This window comes from Stegodyphus dumicola, chromosome X1 (assembly GCF_044657685.1).
Source record: "Stegodyphus dumicola isolate Sdum_Otavi_A_Nest chromosome X1, ASM4465768v1".
Classification (NCBI taxonomy): Eukaryota; Metazoa; Arthropoda; class Arachnida; order Araneae; family Eresidae; genus Stegodyphus; species Stegodyphus dumicola.
The window spans coordinates 18,301,826-18,318,762 of record NC_140780.1 but is presented as its reverse complement, the minus strand read 5'-3'; the positions used below and the strand labels follow the sequence as shown (position 1 = coordinate 18,318,762).

Below are 16,937 nucleotides of genomic sequence, written 5' to 3'. Positions count from 1 at the left end.
TTCCTCTAGGAGTGGCCTCCTGTAGGTGTTATTCACTACTCACACCTTCGACGATGCGAAATGATAAATGCAGCTCGATATTATACAGATAACCCGCAAATGCATGAGAATCTGATCCTTAATCAATGAACGTTTGTGAATAGACACAGAACCCTAATACTTCAGGCTAATGCCTATCACATAGGTCATTGTCAGCTATACAGTAAATCAAAAGTTTGGATACAAAACTGTGCCTCATTTTTAATTTTCTCCTCACAATTTTAAAAGAAACTGCCATTTTTGCACCACTAAAGCCCTTTTTTTATCTAAGAAATGTCTTGCCAACGATTCTTCAATTTACCCAACGTTGGAAAAGATCATCACTTCTAAAGATACTAATTGTTAAAAACAAAGCATAAATGACATTTCCAAACGTTGACAACAATCAACTGATGTCACTGGAGATTACTTTGATTAAACAAGCACAAGCATCCTTCTTTTTCTATCGACCATAAGATTGGTCGTATTTCCTTCATGCATCAAATTTTCCCATTTACGGAGCAATCAACTGTAATTTTAGTATATTTCCACATGTATAGATTTTAACATAATTCTGATACTGTAGCACAAGCATCCTTCTTTTTCTATCGACCATAAGATTGGTCGTATTTTCTTCGTACATCACATTTTCCCATTTACGGAGCAATCAACTGCAGTTTTAGTATATTTCCACATGTATAGATTTTAACATAAATCTGATATTGTAAAAAAGAAATGTTTTCTCGTTTCTGATTTTCTTACGGGATAAAATTTATGATTCCATAAATTTTCAGTCGAATTCAAATATCCCCTTTTTGCTATAGACCAAATATGCAAAGGTCTTACACTCTGTTTGTAACCGACTTCCTTTTTTCTCTAAATTGTTTTTGTATTAATATAATCAGGGACGCTTAAATATATTGCGGTCTCTAACTAAGTGGTCATTCTCATCGGCTTACTGTTTACCAGAAGATTTATATACATCACACTGAGCATTTAGCAATGCAGGTTAAACCTGCAATGGAAAGTATAAAACATTATAAGGTAAACAACCGGTAATGAAATACTATTTTTCAATGAAACTCTTGTATATATACCAATTGCATACATTTGACACTCTTTTTTATGAAGGAAGTAATACATTTATTTTCTTTCTAGGAATCTCTCTTTCGAGAATGGCTGTTAACAAAAATTGTGAACGGAGAAAGGGCTAGCTATTCAGCTCCGAAATTTGCAAGGATGCAAGTAAGCTCTAATTTTTAAGTTCTAAAACTTATAATATAAGGCATTTTCAGGCTGAGTTGTTATTACTTCCAGACAAATCAATAAGCAAGAAATCATTTTAGGTACTTGATTTATTCAAATTATGCTTTTTGTGGAACCTTAAGCTGCTAAAATCTACCATATATGTAGGAAAAAAGCAACATTTTCAAAATTAATTGTGCTTGAGGCAATATTAAATATCCTGTAAGGATCCTAAGTTTTACTAATGCAAATTGTCTTGCTAACGCCAAGTACTTAAGTTGTGGCTTTTTGCCAAGAGAGAAAGAAGGAGTTTTAGGAAGCAAGCCGCTTGCCACTGTAGTTTTACAAGTTTTCACTCTGTTGCTGGTTGCCTTTAAGGCCAGAGGTTTAGCCCTCTTGATATTTGCAGACATATCGTAGTTTTAGCAGCTTGGCTTACTACATACGTACCTTTTTTAAACAAAGGCCAGTCTTAGTGCTAGGCATTTGTATACTAATTCAAAGTTAGCTTTTAGTTAGCGTTTTAGTTAGTAGTTTTTATATTCTTACGTTCAAACTACAAGTGGTTGGTCTCTGTATTCCGAAGTTCGGAAATACCTGTAAAGTATTGAAAATAAAGGGTTTCGTATACCCTTCCTGCTTGTGTTGTCTACTTCATACCTTCTTGAACATAACTGGAGTAAGCTCCCTGCTCCTGTTCAGGATCATTCATGTTTCCAACGCAAATAAAGAGAAACACGAGTCCTGAGGTAATCCTACTGCATTCAAATGATTGTTTTTGTATAAAGAAATGCATTAAATGATCCAACATTCATCTAGGAATCAGCTGAAATAGTTCCACTTCTTTCTAGAATAAGACATTCTCAAAATGCTTTAAAATCTAAGAATTACATTTTAAACAGAAATAAAATTACTTTCTAGGACTTAATGGCTACATCTTCATTTGTATCGCAGATACAGGTAATATGTGCATGTGTTTTCTTTAAAATCAGAATTTACAACATTTTAAATTGAATTTATATTTTTCCAATTGCTTCAAAACCTAAATTTATAACTCATAAAAACATTTGCTAACATATAATCCCCAAAATAAACTCGTGTTGAAGTCGTCTATCATATCTAAAGAGTCTTATATCGATGTTGCAGATCAAAGCAACATTACCTAATTAAAAAATTACTTATTCCAAAAAATAAACTATAAAATAATAAAATATGCAGAATTTATTTTCGATTACAGTGCTACATCACATGAGTAAATATTACAATTTATCGCCTTTCATATGTGCATGTGAAGTAACTTGAAAAAATTACTAAGCTTAGAAAAAAAGCATTTGTAAATAAATACATTTTAATTTTATATGAATGATTAACTTAGACAAAAAAAAGTTTTCACGTGACTTTAAATGAGTCTTAATTTTACTTCTGCTGTTAATTTTTAAATTTTAAAGAAATAACGTTTTATTACTTCATCATGTCTGTACTACACTCATGTCCATAAACTAAGGATAATGCAAAATCAGGCAAAGGAAGAGTTAGAAGCAAAACAAATTTGATTTATTTGTAAAGCTTATTTATTAAAGAAAAGGTAAAGAGCAAAAAAAGATGCTATATGTTTGATATTATTAAAAAAATTAGCGATTTTTTCTCCCTGGAGCAAATTACAAAAAACCAATAATACATGGTTGGTATCATTGTTAATACATTGTATGTCTCCCAGACGATGCAATACAGTCCGTACAATGCCTAGGCATGCTGAGTATCAAATTATCGATCTGATCTTAGGGGATATTACACCACTCAAAAAGCAATGCTCTCTGAAGTTCCGATAGACATGTAAGAGGAGGTTGACGGGCTGCAACTCGTCGGCCAAGCATGTCCCACACGTGCTCTACTGGATTCAAGTCCGGTGAGAATGCTGGCCAGTCCATACGGGTGATATCCTCCGATTGAAGGCATTCGCTTACGATGTTTGCACGGTGAGGACGGACGTTGTCATCCATAAACACAAATTGTGCGCCCATGGCGCCCCAAAACAAACGTACATGTTGTTCCAGAATGACGTCCCGATAGATTTGGCTTGTCATGGTTCCAATATGAACATCCAGGTCGGTTCTGGAACCCAGGATAATTCCACTCCAAACGAGCACTCCTGCACCACCGTAACGGTGTCGTTCAATGATGTTTTCTTGGTGGTAACGGGTACCTGGAGCTCTCCATATGAAAGTCCGGCGAGAATCAGACTGCAAGCTAAACCTGGACTAGTCGGAAAACATCACACAAGCCCACTGTTGCGGTGTCCACAATACATGCTCTCTACTCCAGGCTAACCACAGGCGACAGTGAGTTGCAGTAAGTGGAACGCATCTGACAGGTCTACGAGGATATAGACCAATCTGCCCTAAGCGTCTGTACACGGTCTGCCCTGAAATTGTCGTACCAATGGCTGAAGACAGCTAACGAGACAGGTCTGAGGCTGTGCTCCGCCTGTTTCTTTTCGCAGTAACTGCCAAATACCGGTCCATTTGGCGTTGTAACTCTGGGGCGACTTGTGCTGTAACGTCTACTCATATTACCATCATCTTGGAATCGTTGCCAAAGCCTGGAGATGACACTCTGGACAATTCCAAGTTTGTCTGATGCTTCCAGTTGGGTACGCCCACATTCCAGACGGTCGATAATTCTACCACGTAAAAAGTCATCCAAATGCGTCCTTTGCGTCATAACTATTCGGTTATTGCAATGAAATGCTTATAAAGCTCCTGCGAACAATTTTACTTCTTTGCCTGTATTCCTTATATATATATCACTCTCTTACACTCTCGTCATTGTGACGTACCATCGGTGTCATCTGGTTATTTCCTGAAATTTGCATATGATTCTTGAAGATGTGTGTAGTGATTTTACAGGTGAGATATTTATTTTAGAGTTCGATTTCCGCGTGACTCCGAATTATCCTTAATTTATGGACATGAGTGTACTTTAACATGAATAGGTATATTTATTGCATTAACTATTTTAATTTTTTACCGCAGGACAGAACCAGGAGCCAAATGCTTGAAGACATAGTTACAAATCTGCAAAACCACGTAGAAACTGGCCAAATTCCAAAACCATACAGGTAATTTTAGAAAAAAAAATTTTCATGTTCCTTCAAATTTAAAAATTTAACTCGGATGGAAAGATAGGCTCTTGTATCATAGATTTTAATCTAAAGTTGCTTTACATATGTATGACATAATTTTGTTTCTAAAGCATTAAGAAATAAAAGTGTTTAATTCAAACTGCTCAAATGACAATATTGCAAGTTAAATTTATCTTACACATCATGAATCTTACATCATCGTGTACAAAAGTCTTCCAATGACCCAAAAATGGGTAATAAAGAGAAGATGCTAATAATAATGAGGGCTTTTATGAAGAATTGTTCACTGACTCTCCAGCATGCTGCGACACCGTGACAAAAGAATGCTTAAACTGAGGCAAAATTTGGTACACACTTAGAAATTTATGTTCTCCAAGGGGAGGGATCTATTTTTAAATTCGGTAAGTTACACCTGTTCAGTAGTTGAATAAGCAGTACAGTTATCATTTTGGGTGAAATAGTTGTTAATTAATAGCGTTTATTCAAGGACGTTTCCGAACTCTGTATCAGCGTACTACATTACATTGCACTATCAGAAGTGCAGCTCTTCCGCACATAGGCTCTCAACGCACTATCCTACTAGTCGTGAAATCTGCGCAACTATCAACCCCAGTACGCCTGAGAGATGACAGAACAGTGATAAACGTTTATATAAAAACTTAGTTACTAAGATACAAATACATTCTCATAATAACGAGCAACGAACAAAAATGCATTATTATATATAGTCCGATATTGACGGTTCAAAAGCAGAATAAATATGTTTCGCATTATATTTACAGTGGTGAAATTTATTTTACAGTGATAGCATTATGAATGTTTTTATACAGCTAGATTTTATTAATGAAGTATTAATATCTCGTGAATTTTTGATAAGGACTTACTACAGCTATTTTGAAAGAAAATAGGAATGCATCACTTACTACATGCTTGTCCAAAATTTAAGGATTAACGACGTTTCTGTATGTGTAGAGAAACTTCTACATGAATGGAGATAAATATGCCAAGCTATTTATTTCGTTTACTTTTTTATTTATATATTTTCTCGTACCTTACACAAGATTATAACTAACAGTGTGTTAGACATAATAAATTAAGTTAACGAAACCAAGTCTTCTGCGGAAATATTACACGTAGGAACTGAATACATATGAAGAATTGGTGAAAACCCTAAACAATTTAACTTCTCAGTAGAAGAATATGGCCATGTCAATAAAAACAGGCTACAGACTCATTAAGAAGGGATTTTGCAGTTTCATTCCTCATTTTAGAGCATTGATTAGACCCTATTTATTTTCCAGCAAAGGATTAAAGTATTGTTAATGGCTCAACGTTTACTCCATTTCTATCCAGAGACGGGAAGAAACCTGTTCGTTACCCCCTACAACCCCCCCCCAGATCTTAGACCGTAAATTCTTCACTCCCATGCACTGCATTTCGGTTAATCTTTGGATTATGGTAACTTGGAGATTTTTTGGCGACCAACCCTGCTACAGCAAACTGTTAGTTTTTTTCTTTTGGACGCCATTTTGTTTTCACGAAGTAAAGGCATTTTTTTTTTTTTTTTAAGACTTAACATTTTTTTCCAACAATCTGCTAGCCGAATTATGCTTATGCTAGAACTTTTATGGAACAAAAGTGCTTAATCATGACGAAGATTAGGTACGAAATTGGGAGAAAGTGCAGAATCGCCCACTGCTTGCCGCGTTTTTAAGAATTGCACATACACAGTATCATCCATGTACACGTCGACCTATTTTCACTTAAAAAACATCTCAGAATTGCACAAAAATGGCATTGCGCACACTCTTGACTTTATCCATGTACACTGCTAAAGTCCTAGCTAGTAACCTTTATCGCCTTATCAAAATCTCGCCAAACTACCTGTTACCATATTCCAAAGATTAGCCTGCATTTCTACCGCGTTCACCACTGTAAGAACAGAGCAGTGATTATGGTTGGCTAAGCTTCAATAAAACTGCGAGAAAATGTTTGGCTTTTGGTGCTAATTGTTGCGTTGAATTTCATTATATATACTTCTTTGTACGAATGAAGGAAATATTGTAATCGCGAAAAATTTCGGGTATCATATTTCAAAGGAAATACCCATTTTGACTGTTCCCGAAGCCTTCTGAATGATTCTTTTTCATGACTTCTGTTCGTATGGACATGGGCCGTACTGGTACTGTCGTGTCCATTCCTTTGGCTGTTGTGGAACTGGATCGGAGATCACCGACCTAGTCCTCGAAGGTTTGGCCCCCCTCAGTTCCAGTGACGGGGATTGACAGAGCGGACAAGGCACTAAGACGAACTTAATCATTGCCGATGGAGTGGTGCCCGGAGGCAAAGATGTCATCGTATCATATCTTGTATTTAGTAATTTAGAAGAGTTTTTTCTACTTTGCCCAATAAAGCCGAGCAGGGACCGTGGGGTCTGTGCCGCCGTGGAAGGGGGCTCAGGTGCTTCAACACGCTCTCCCCAAGAGACGGACCCTAAGCGGTACCCAGGACGGGGGTCCAATTCTTGTGCTCTGTATGTATGGGCAGAATAAAGGACTCGTATTTCCGAAATTGATTGAAAAATGGATTTAAAATGGATTCAAAAGAGACTTTTTCGGTATGTCTGTACGTACGACTAGTATGTATGTTATTATGTATGTATGAATATATCTCGCAACGACTAGCCGTAGAACGATAAAATTTTGTATTTGGGACTATATAACATCTAATTGTGCACCTACTTTTTTATTACAATAGGTTGTACTTTTAATTACTGAAATGTTTTAAATGAAGAAAATGTTCATGTTTTTGTAATGTCCTTGACATTGCAAAAACATGAACATTCTATGGACTGGAAAAATTAATTCATTTCTACAAATAAGGAAGTCTAACTTTTAATGCAATATCCCGGTTCTACACTTATATTTGTAAAAGTTTTATACTCATTATCAAAAAATAAAATTATAAGAAATGTGATTCCGTATGACAAAAATTGATTGGAATATTTAATTTCCAAATTTTCAATTTTTTATGACATTTTCAGCTTGCCTTGAAGAAGTGGTTAATTAAGTCAGTATAATTCGAGGATATATGTTTAAATGAAGTGCAGTAAAATATGTGAATATTTAATAGGCCGTACAAGGAAGTCATGTGCTGTCCATATCAGATTTTTGACTGAACATAAAGGAGGGTATTAGTACTTCTACTCCATTTCAATTTTTAGAACGGAACTTTACAGAACAGTGCAGTCGCTAATGATCCGTTTTGTACTAACTTCCAAGGACTGCATTAAAGCTATCTTCCAAATGTACACGCATCATATTAAAGTAAATAATTAGCTTGTCTATCCAATTTCAATACCTCGCCTCCCATAGTGATCTATATAAAAGATGTTAATGTTTTTGCTATCTAAACTTCAGGCGAAAAAAGATTTGACTAGATTTAAAAAATAAGGTACACCTTATGTAAAATTAAAGCAGAGTTTGACATAAGAGTTCCAGTATTAATTAATTCTCTGTTTAAGAAAATAATTTCCACAAGAAGATCTTGTAAATGAGGAGTTACTCTATAAAACTCGCATTTTATTCTTTTCTTACCTAAATTATATCCCGATTCTATGGATTTGAATGTTATATTGTTATTAATTTCAAAATCAAAAAAAAAATTCTATTTCATTGTGCTTAAAAATGAAACTAAATAATTACCAACGCACATGTTTGCTTGCCTAAACTGCAACAAATTTTATTCAGTAAACTGAAATATTATCATTTTTGATGATATAGAGGTATGACTGAATATTATCATTTTTGATGATATATGTAATTAAAATTCCGATTTCAAACTGGTGTAAAATAAGAACCACAGGTCAGAATGGATTGAAATTAGACTTGAATATTTTAGAGCATTTTGAAATCGAAACTTTAATTATAATAATTAAGCAGTAAGTAAGTAATTATAACCATTAAGTAATCATAATCATTAAGTAGATCATGTCGTCTTCCCATTCACAAGCTTATAATTAAAAAGTCTTTATTTCACTAAACCTGCGTGCTGTATTAGATGTTATAAGAGTTTTGTAAATATATTGGAAGCGGTTTACTTCTTACAGACTGCAATCCTCATGCATTAACAGGTTATGCAAAATTTAAATAGTATAGAGATCGTATCTTATTTTCAGTGCAATATGTCTTCACATTCAATGAAAATTGCGATTTTTACTTCTTACAGACTGCAATCCTCATGCATTAACAGGTTATGCAAAATTTAAATAGTATAGAGATCGTATCTTATTTTCATAGCAATATGTCTTCACATTCCATGAAAATTGCGATGAGAGCATGTCTGTGCAAATGTATGTTGTTTTCCATAAACTAATATTACGAGAACGAGTGCACTTCTAAAAATGTGTTCCAGAATTTCGTCTTTGCAAGAAGCCAAATTTCCACCAGTTGAATATAGAATAACATGCGGCTATTCAACGTTCTGACATCCCAAACAACTTTGTCTTTCATTAACTGAAACTTTAGGTGAACTAAAGACGTAGCAAAGTTAGATTCTATATATGCGGAACCACAATACTGAAGCATATTTTATGAAATTCCCTGTCTTATTCTGGGAAAATTTGCAACCTGAACGTTAATGTCCATAATTAGTATTTGAAGAAATAAACCCTGAAGCCGCCTTTTTTACAGTACAATAATAATAATACCTTTATTTTATACATGAATATAGTGCAAAGACATTAAGTACTTTTTGAAAGCAAGAGACTTGAAAAATCAGCAAAGCCTTCGCCGGAAATCGAACCACGGACCTCTGGAATATGCACCAAGCGTGCAGGCCACTACACTACGAAGGCACGCTAAGAAGGCTGGAGAAATACCTTACATACTCCCCCCTTTTAAAGGGCGGCTGGGGTTTTAGGGGACCCAATTGCCAAATCCTGGGTGTGGAGAATTATCATCCACCACCCTTTTTAGCTCGGGCGCCACTCTAAAGTCATTAGGTAATTTTTGGAAGCAGGATAGATGAAAAATGAGCAACGCCTTCGCCGGAAATTGAACCATGGACCTTTGATATACGCGCCCTGTCGTGTAAGTTACATTATGTTGTGTATTTAATGTTGTAAATATGTTATGTCGCTATGCAATGACTATATTCTATACTATGTCACGTCGAAATGCTATGCTATGTCATGTCTATGCTGAGCTATGTTATGTCACCATGCAATGTCCACCTGTCGTGTAGGTAATACAACGCTAGGTATTTTATGTTGTAAACATGTTATGCTCCAGATGGTGTCCGTCAGGGTGTCCGGCCATGCTGTCAACTGTCACCTGATATTATACGTGCCCAGCGTGCAGACCACTACACCACGAAGGCATGCTAAGAAGGCGGGAGAAATACCTTATAACAGATGAAAATATTCTATTTATCACACACAGGGAAACGGATGATTATTATTTATCAAATTTAAATATGAAATGACACTAAGCCATCAGTTTATAGTCTGATCTCTGTATATCTTATTCCCTAAGAATCTGACTCCTCTGCCAAATGACCTATGTGAAATACAAGTGATAAACAGGAAATCATTTTTTATGTAACTGCAATGGGCTTGTTACAATTTAGCCAAAGCTTTTGGTACACTAGTTGAAATTGTTTGGTGTAATTTCATTTTAAAAGCCCCAAATCATAAAGACTGATTCTCTTATATTTACATAGTTAACGAATAAGACTGGTATGAAATGCTTGAAATGTTGTCTCAGGCAATTGCTGAGGAGAAGTACTTTATAGCATGAATTTTTCTTCTGTGATGTGGAGTATACAAGTTTTATAAGTTCTTGAAGTAAAAACTCTAGATTTCAAACTCTAGATTGCATACTGTATTTAAATTTACAGAGTCTCACCTTCTTTGGCAATCTAAAATAAAACACTCTAGAAAGACTGCAGATGAATAATCCTCTTGTCTTAAACTGCAGACATACAGAGTCAGAAGAAGGGTGTAAATAGCTTTTTTATTCTATCAAAATGTTAACAGTTACCCAATTTGGGTTTACACAAGGCAAGCACTTCTGGCTTAACAGAGATAGTACCTAATATTGAACTAAATTAAATGTGGTAGATTAGCGTAACGGCTCACAGAATAATTTAACGAACAGGAAAGGCTCTGGTTTGTAGAAAAAACTGGCGAGACAAGCTAAATGGCTAGAAGCACTCAACGGCTGAGATTCGAATAGCTAATAATTACGGCATAACGTCGCCTGGAATAGGTAGACAAGCTCTAAAAATAACTTGCGTAACCTTCGCATAAATAGCACTTCTTTCTCTCCTAAATCTGAATAAACGCTCGCTATCTCATTTACACTCTAGCATTGAAAAGCATGGGTGAAAGGAGAGTTATAGTAAAGGCTTGCAACTTAAAATTAACTATTAGTTAAAAATAAATAGATAAACTTCCCAAATTCTTCGATGTTTCTGTAATTTAAATGAATCGAAAAAAAAAAAAAAAAAGAACTGATGTAAAATTTTACATTACAAAAGTAAGACATAGTTAAATTTTGAAAACCTAAAATAATAAACAAAAATGAAATATAAAATATTAAACAAATAACGAAATCAAATATACATATTAAATTTGTGTTGATTACCGAAGATATTTTTATTTTTCTTTATTAATAATACCTCTATTTTTGTGTATAATAAAGCATCTTACTGCAATCTATAAATAAATTAATGTTACTTTTGCTTATTATTATATTGAAAACTTTTTGCTGGGATTCATAACATTTCATTGCCTTTTCCTTATAATTCATATATTTATTTAATTATTTACTTTTTATTCATTACGTTACGTGTTTCAAAAACTATACCTTGAAGTGAATGGAATTAATTTTATAATTATTATTGTATACTTCAAGTGTTCTCATACGAAATACTTATTTTTTTAATTTTCAGACGGGGATCATGGCGTCCAATTGGGCACATGCGTCCCTCTAGCCCGTTATTAGATAGCGTCCGAGACACATTCGAAGGTTTTGAACAGCTAGCTCGAGATTTCGGGAGAGCTTTTCAAAACAACAGACATCTCTGCGACGTCATCTTTAACGTCGGCCAAGGTGAGTGAACTATAAATATGTATGGCAAATTTTAAATTAGGAATAAGACTTCGCATTTTTAAGAAATTATTAACTTAATGTCCTGAATATAAGATGGCATGCCAATCATGCAGTGTGATTCAAAAATACGTAACAAAAATATAATGAAAGGTGGATGGAACCGAAGTAAGCAAATTTTGTAATAGAACGTGTGTGCAGAAATGGCACGTTGAAGTGGCACGTTGAAGCACGAGAGTTAGGTAATAACGTTCTACTGGAGTAAATCGTCATTCACTGTGCACATTTTGAAAGGTATGCGTCTTTAGATGAATGTGAAACTCGCCGACATGTGTGTGTGTAATTATGGCAAAGCCTCGAGGGCTATCTGCCTAAGAGGAAGGATGCCTTCGTGGAGGACTTAGGGAAACTGGCTCGTATACACGTTACACACGGGGAAAACCACGAAAACGCCCATGCAGCCAGCCCGTTCGCGGGATTCGAACCTCGGACCGAACTACCAGTGTTCAGCGACTTTACCGCTCGGCCACCGGTGGGCTCTCGCCGACATGTATTTTGTCTATAAGGCTATAAGCAGAATTAGTGCAGTCTTCAAAGGCGATGCTTAGGAAACGTTCCACATCAAATAGCTTCTCCATTTAAACAGCAGCCCTATAGATGAAATGCATGCTAAAGAGCCCCGTGTTTCTTCGCGTGAGTATGCATGGTACAGGCCGCTGTTGAGCAGTAGATAAAAGTATTCCGCTGGTACATACTTCCGCTTCATATGGTAAAAGCATTCCTGTGAATATGCATTGGGAAAATAAAGATTTAAGCCAGCGGATTGCTTTTATCTAGCGCTAAACAGCGGCCTGTATCACTTCTGCACGCCATTTTCTGCACACTTTCTAAATCCGCTTCGGTTCCGTCTACCTTTACATTTCTGCCAGATACTTTTTAATCCCCTTATACGTATAAGGTGATCTACAGCTCTTAAAGTTGTTTTACGAGAAAATGAGAAAGCTGATTTATAAGAAGGTCTCGCATATATGAGCTTGATATCGCAAATTTATTCTTTGAGAAAAATGATAAGAAACTCTCAATACTATATACATTGAAATAAACTAATCAAATATGTTTAAGCATAGAAGTTAAAGAACAAGCAGTAAATTTATCTTTTACTGCTTGAAGAGTAGACGGAGGAGCAAAAATGTGAGTAGATGATTTTCAGGTGGGGCATGTTAAGGAAAAAAATCATGTCTTGCATTTTTGCTGATATTATTAACTATATTTAATAATACATAATTATGTACATAAGTATGAAACTAAATTTTTATCATTACTTAAACATACATTTTATATTAAGAATTGCTAGAGATTTATGCCAAATTATAAAATCATGTGAAATTTTATAATATTGCATGGCACAATAATTATGCATAATAAATCGGAAACCGTTTCATTTCTTAATATTTTCCTTTAACATTTCTTGCATTTTGTAACTATTTTCTTTTCCTTTAGGAAAAGAAAAAACCAGGGTTTATGCTGTAAGAGCCATTTTGGGTGTGCGAAGCAGGTAAAAATTCAAAATGATATTTATCATAAGTTTTCTAATAACATTCCCTTTCAATTAAATGGGGCCAAATATCTATTATGAAACTCTGCTTTGTTAATTGTAAGAATTTTATAAAATAGGCTATGTTATAAGCTCTGTTATTTTAACGAAATTGTAGTTCTTTCGCGCGAAACAGAAATTTATAATGTTAACTTCTTGGACTTAATATCTTGATAAAAATTAGCTTCATGTGATTTGTTGGAAATTTAAGATAACAGTCCTGTGCATGTTTTCTCTGCACTACAATATCTACAATGTCTCTACACTACAGTAAAAAATATATTAAATTATTACAATGGTTCTCCTTCTACATGATACAGCAGGTAAGGCGCGGGACAAAAGAATCATTGCGTTCAAAGTTATTTGAATACTAGCTTTTAGACATCTAAGGACAGTTTCTGTTGCTGTTCGATGTTTGTTACAGCACAGCACCAGGTTAAATGGTTTTCTCCTGATTTTATTGTAATATTTGCTGTTTTGTAACTGAAATAACAGCCCTTCTGATGGCAAAAATTTCTTCACAGATTTTAAAATGGTGCCATTTGTCAGCTCATGGATAAAATGGTCTGAAAATTCCTAAGATAAATTTCTTCTGTTTATTCACAGTAAAAATATGTTTTTCTACAGTAAAAATTGTCCAATAACATTTTGAACTACTGTGAAAATTTGAAAATATAACGCTGGTTTTTGTTGTTTGACTTCTGAATGAGTATCTAAGGAAGTACTTTTCAGTTTTTCTGAAAATTTTGAACGAAACTTCATATGAAAGAAAATGTCATTACAGAATACTATCAGGATCTTTTATACAACTCTTCATTTATTTTCCGTTTACAAATACGTATAATTTGTTTACTTCGTTCATTTTCTGTACAATATTATGAATTTTATTTTGCTTTCATTTTCCTAAAAGAATGTAAAAATTCTTTGTTAAACTGCATTTTTTACTCTGCTTTCTAGTAAATTGCATATGATTCAGATGGAAACGTTTTACTAAGAACACAGTTTGGAAATTTTCATTAAGATCACTCACATTAAGAGAGTTACTTAGAATACTAATGTTAGAATACTAATGAAGTACTAAAGCTTGATAATTTTTATGTTCATTGTACATTAATCACTCAATTTTCTTTCACTTTTATAAATAAAAATATAAATATTTATTAAATATATGCAGGAAAAAATTGGACAATTTCTGTTGTCGTTCAGCAATATTTTGATCTATGTTCTAAAACTATTTACGATAATTGTCGAAGTATCAATAAACTTCTGCGTCTCTCTATAAAATAGCAGCCAGCATATTTTCTTTAAAATGCCCTATTTCCTTCATCAGGAGGTCCAAAATTTACTTAAACAATGTGTAAATTATTTTTGTTAAATTTTTCCTTCTATTTCTCTAGCCACACGTAGAACAAAAATGACGCGGATCATTTCATAACTTTGCAAATTTTTACGATATGATTGCATTAAGAATTGAAAAGAAATATTTAATTTTGGGAAATTCAACAATTATTTTTAAATAAAAATTCTACGAAACATTTACTACAGCATATTTTATTTCTTTAATAATCATTTACTAAAATGGTAATAACTAGGATTTCTATCCCGGGTACACGAGTTTCGGGAAAATCGTAAACGAAACTATGTGTGCAGCTTGGAAACAGAGGAGTTGGCAACAACTGTTTTGGTGACGTCATGCCACACACCTCCTCTATCCATGCGGCCAGTTTAGACTTAACCGACCACGCCAGGAGTACTGCGTCATTGAATGAACACGTGCAACTGCATTGTGCCGGAAAAAATGTCTAATGTAAAAAACGAACAGCGAATCAACATCAAGTTTCTTGTGAAACTTAAAGAATCAGCCACGGAGGAAACATTTCAAATGTTAACCGAGGCTTATGGAGATGAAACCTTGTCTCATGCACGAGTGTTTTAATGGCATAAACGGTTTACAGAGGGAAGAGACAGTGTAGAAGATGATGAACGTGCTGGGCGTCCCCTTGGGCGTCTAGCACGTTCACTATGATTGAATGGGTTCCCAGTGGTCAGACTGTTAAACAATACTACCACATTGAAGTACTAAGAATATTTCGTGAAAAGGCTGCAGTTGTGAAGTGATGGATGGCTGTTGCACCAGGACGATGCACCCGCGCACACGGCCTTATCTGTTAAGCAGTTTTTGACCAGCAAAAACATTACTGTGGTGGGGCATCCTCCTTATTCACCTGATTTGGCTCCATGCATTTGTTTATTGCCTAAAGTTAAATCTTACTTAAAAGGAACCCATTTACTTCAGCTGAAGATGTACAGTTAAAAACAGAGAATCTCCTGAAGGGCCTTCTATAAAAACCTCGTTTCAGAACTGTTACCAGTAATATGGCAGCACCGAATGCAGAAGTGTGTGAATGCTGAAGGGAACTACTTTAAAGGTGATAATATCAAAGAAAACTGAATCTGTATATACAATGATTTATTGGACCAGTCTTTTTTTTTTTTTTTTTTTTTTTTTTTTTTTTTTTTTTTTTTTTTTGTTGTTGTTGTTGTTGTTGTTGTCACACCTTGTAAACTTAAATGAGTAGATGTCTTAAAAACTCAGTGATGTATAAAGCTTCTTTGTAAACAATTATTATTTGATTAAAGCAAAGGTCACAAATGAAATTTCATCACAGTTAAACGCAGGAATACGTTGTAGCTTAACGCTTGATGAGTACACATCGCATAAAAACATATGATATTTGTTCATTGCAATGAAGATAAAATTCTAGATTGTTAAAAATTAGCAGATAGTTTTCAGCAGAAAATTGTGTTAAAGCAGTAGAGGCTAAACTAAATGCATTCGGAATTGCAAGTGAAAAACATATATTTATGTCTATTACTGATGTTCCTAGTATGATGTTTAAGTTTTGAAAAATAATGAGTTGTGAGTATTACCACAGCTATGCACATGCCATACACCTGTGAGCGTGTGATGTTCTTGTAACAAAAGAGTGGATGAGTGGATTCAGGAGTATGCACTGTTGAGATACAAAATTTAGCCCTTGAAGGAGAAGATACTGATAAGTGTGAGGAGCTAATTGAAGATTTATACAAACCGTTAGATTTAGAATTTGAAGGCGATATAGCAACAGATGCTATATTTCATACAGCTTATGCAGTAAAAAATCTCCAAGACTAATGTAAATAAAGTTATAAAAAAGATAAGAGGTATTGTAAAATTATTCAGAAACTCACCTCTCAAGAATGGTATTTTACAAATGTGTTAAAGCAGTCTGGCAGTTAAAAATCTGGCTATCAAATATAGTTTGTTTAGACACCAAAACACGTTGGAATAGTTTGTTGGAAAAGCCTGACAGATTTTTAGAAATAAAATCAGCGATTTTGAAAGCATTAGTTTACATTAAAGACTACCAAATTTTGGCTAATGTAGATTTTGAAACTCTGACAACTGATCTGAATCCAGTAAACATTGTCCTATAAAAACTAAGCAGTCGAAATGCGAATTTGTTAACTTCGGAATGAGCATTTGCTTTCATTACTGGAGAGTTGAACCAACACAACTCAATTTTTTTAGGTCCAAAGAATTAGTGAGAGACGCAATGCCAGTTTATTTGGATTTATACAATAGTTAAATTAAAAGGAAAGTATGATGCTACTGCAATTACTGTTGATCTTTCACGCTTACCAAATAAAAGTTCTTTGATTCAACATTTAAAATAATAATGACAAGTCTTTTTTTCGAGGAAGATGAATCACACTCCAACATTTTGCACTTCATAAGAGAGCTTTGGAAGCACGGAAACTTTGGAAAAGAAATACTTAACATTGG

At 34.5% G+C, this 16,937-nt stretch overlaps 2 protein-coding genes across 4 annotated transcripts in view; one reads left to right on the top strand and one right to left on the bottom strand.

The window, feature by feature from the left end:
* LOC118186365 (uncharacterized) overlaps positions 1-16,937 on the top strand; it is a 205,373-nt gene that overhangs the window by 124,633 nt on the left and 63,803 nt on the right. For all 3 annotated transcript variants that reach the window (XM_035356443.2, XM_035356445.2, XM_035356444.2), the window contains 4 exons: positions 1,177-1,263; positions 4,296-4,381; positions 11,360-11,520; positions 13,018-13,072. In XM_035356443.2, coding sequence (XP_035212334.1) covers positions 1,177-1,263; positions 4,296-4,381; positions 11,360-11,520; positions 13,018-13,072 — 389 coding nt within the window. The remainder of the gene's footprint in view (positions 1-1,176; positions 1,264-4,295; positions 4,382-11,359; positions 11,521-13,017; positions 13,073-16,937) is intronic.
* Positions 1-16,937, bottom strand: part of LOC118185644 (uncharacterized) — a 390,931-nt gene that overhangs the window by 328,092 nt on the left and 45,902 nt on the right. The window lies entirely within an intron of this gene.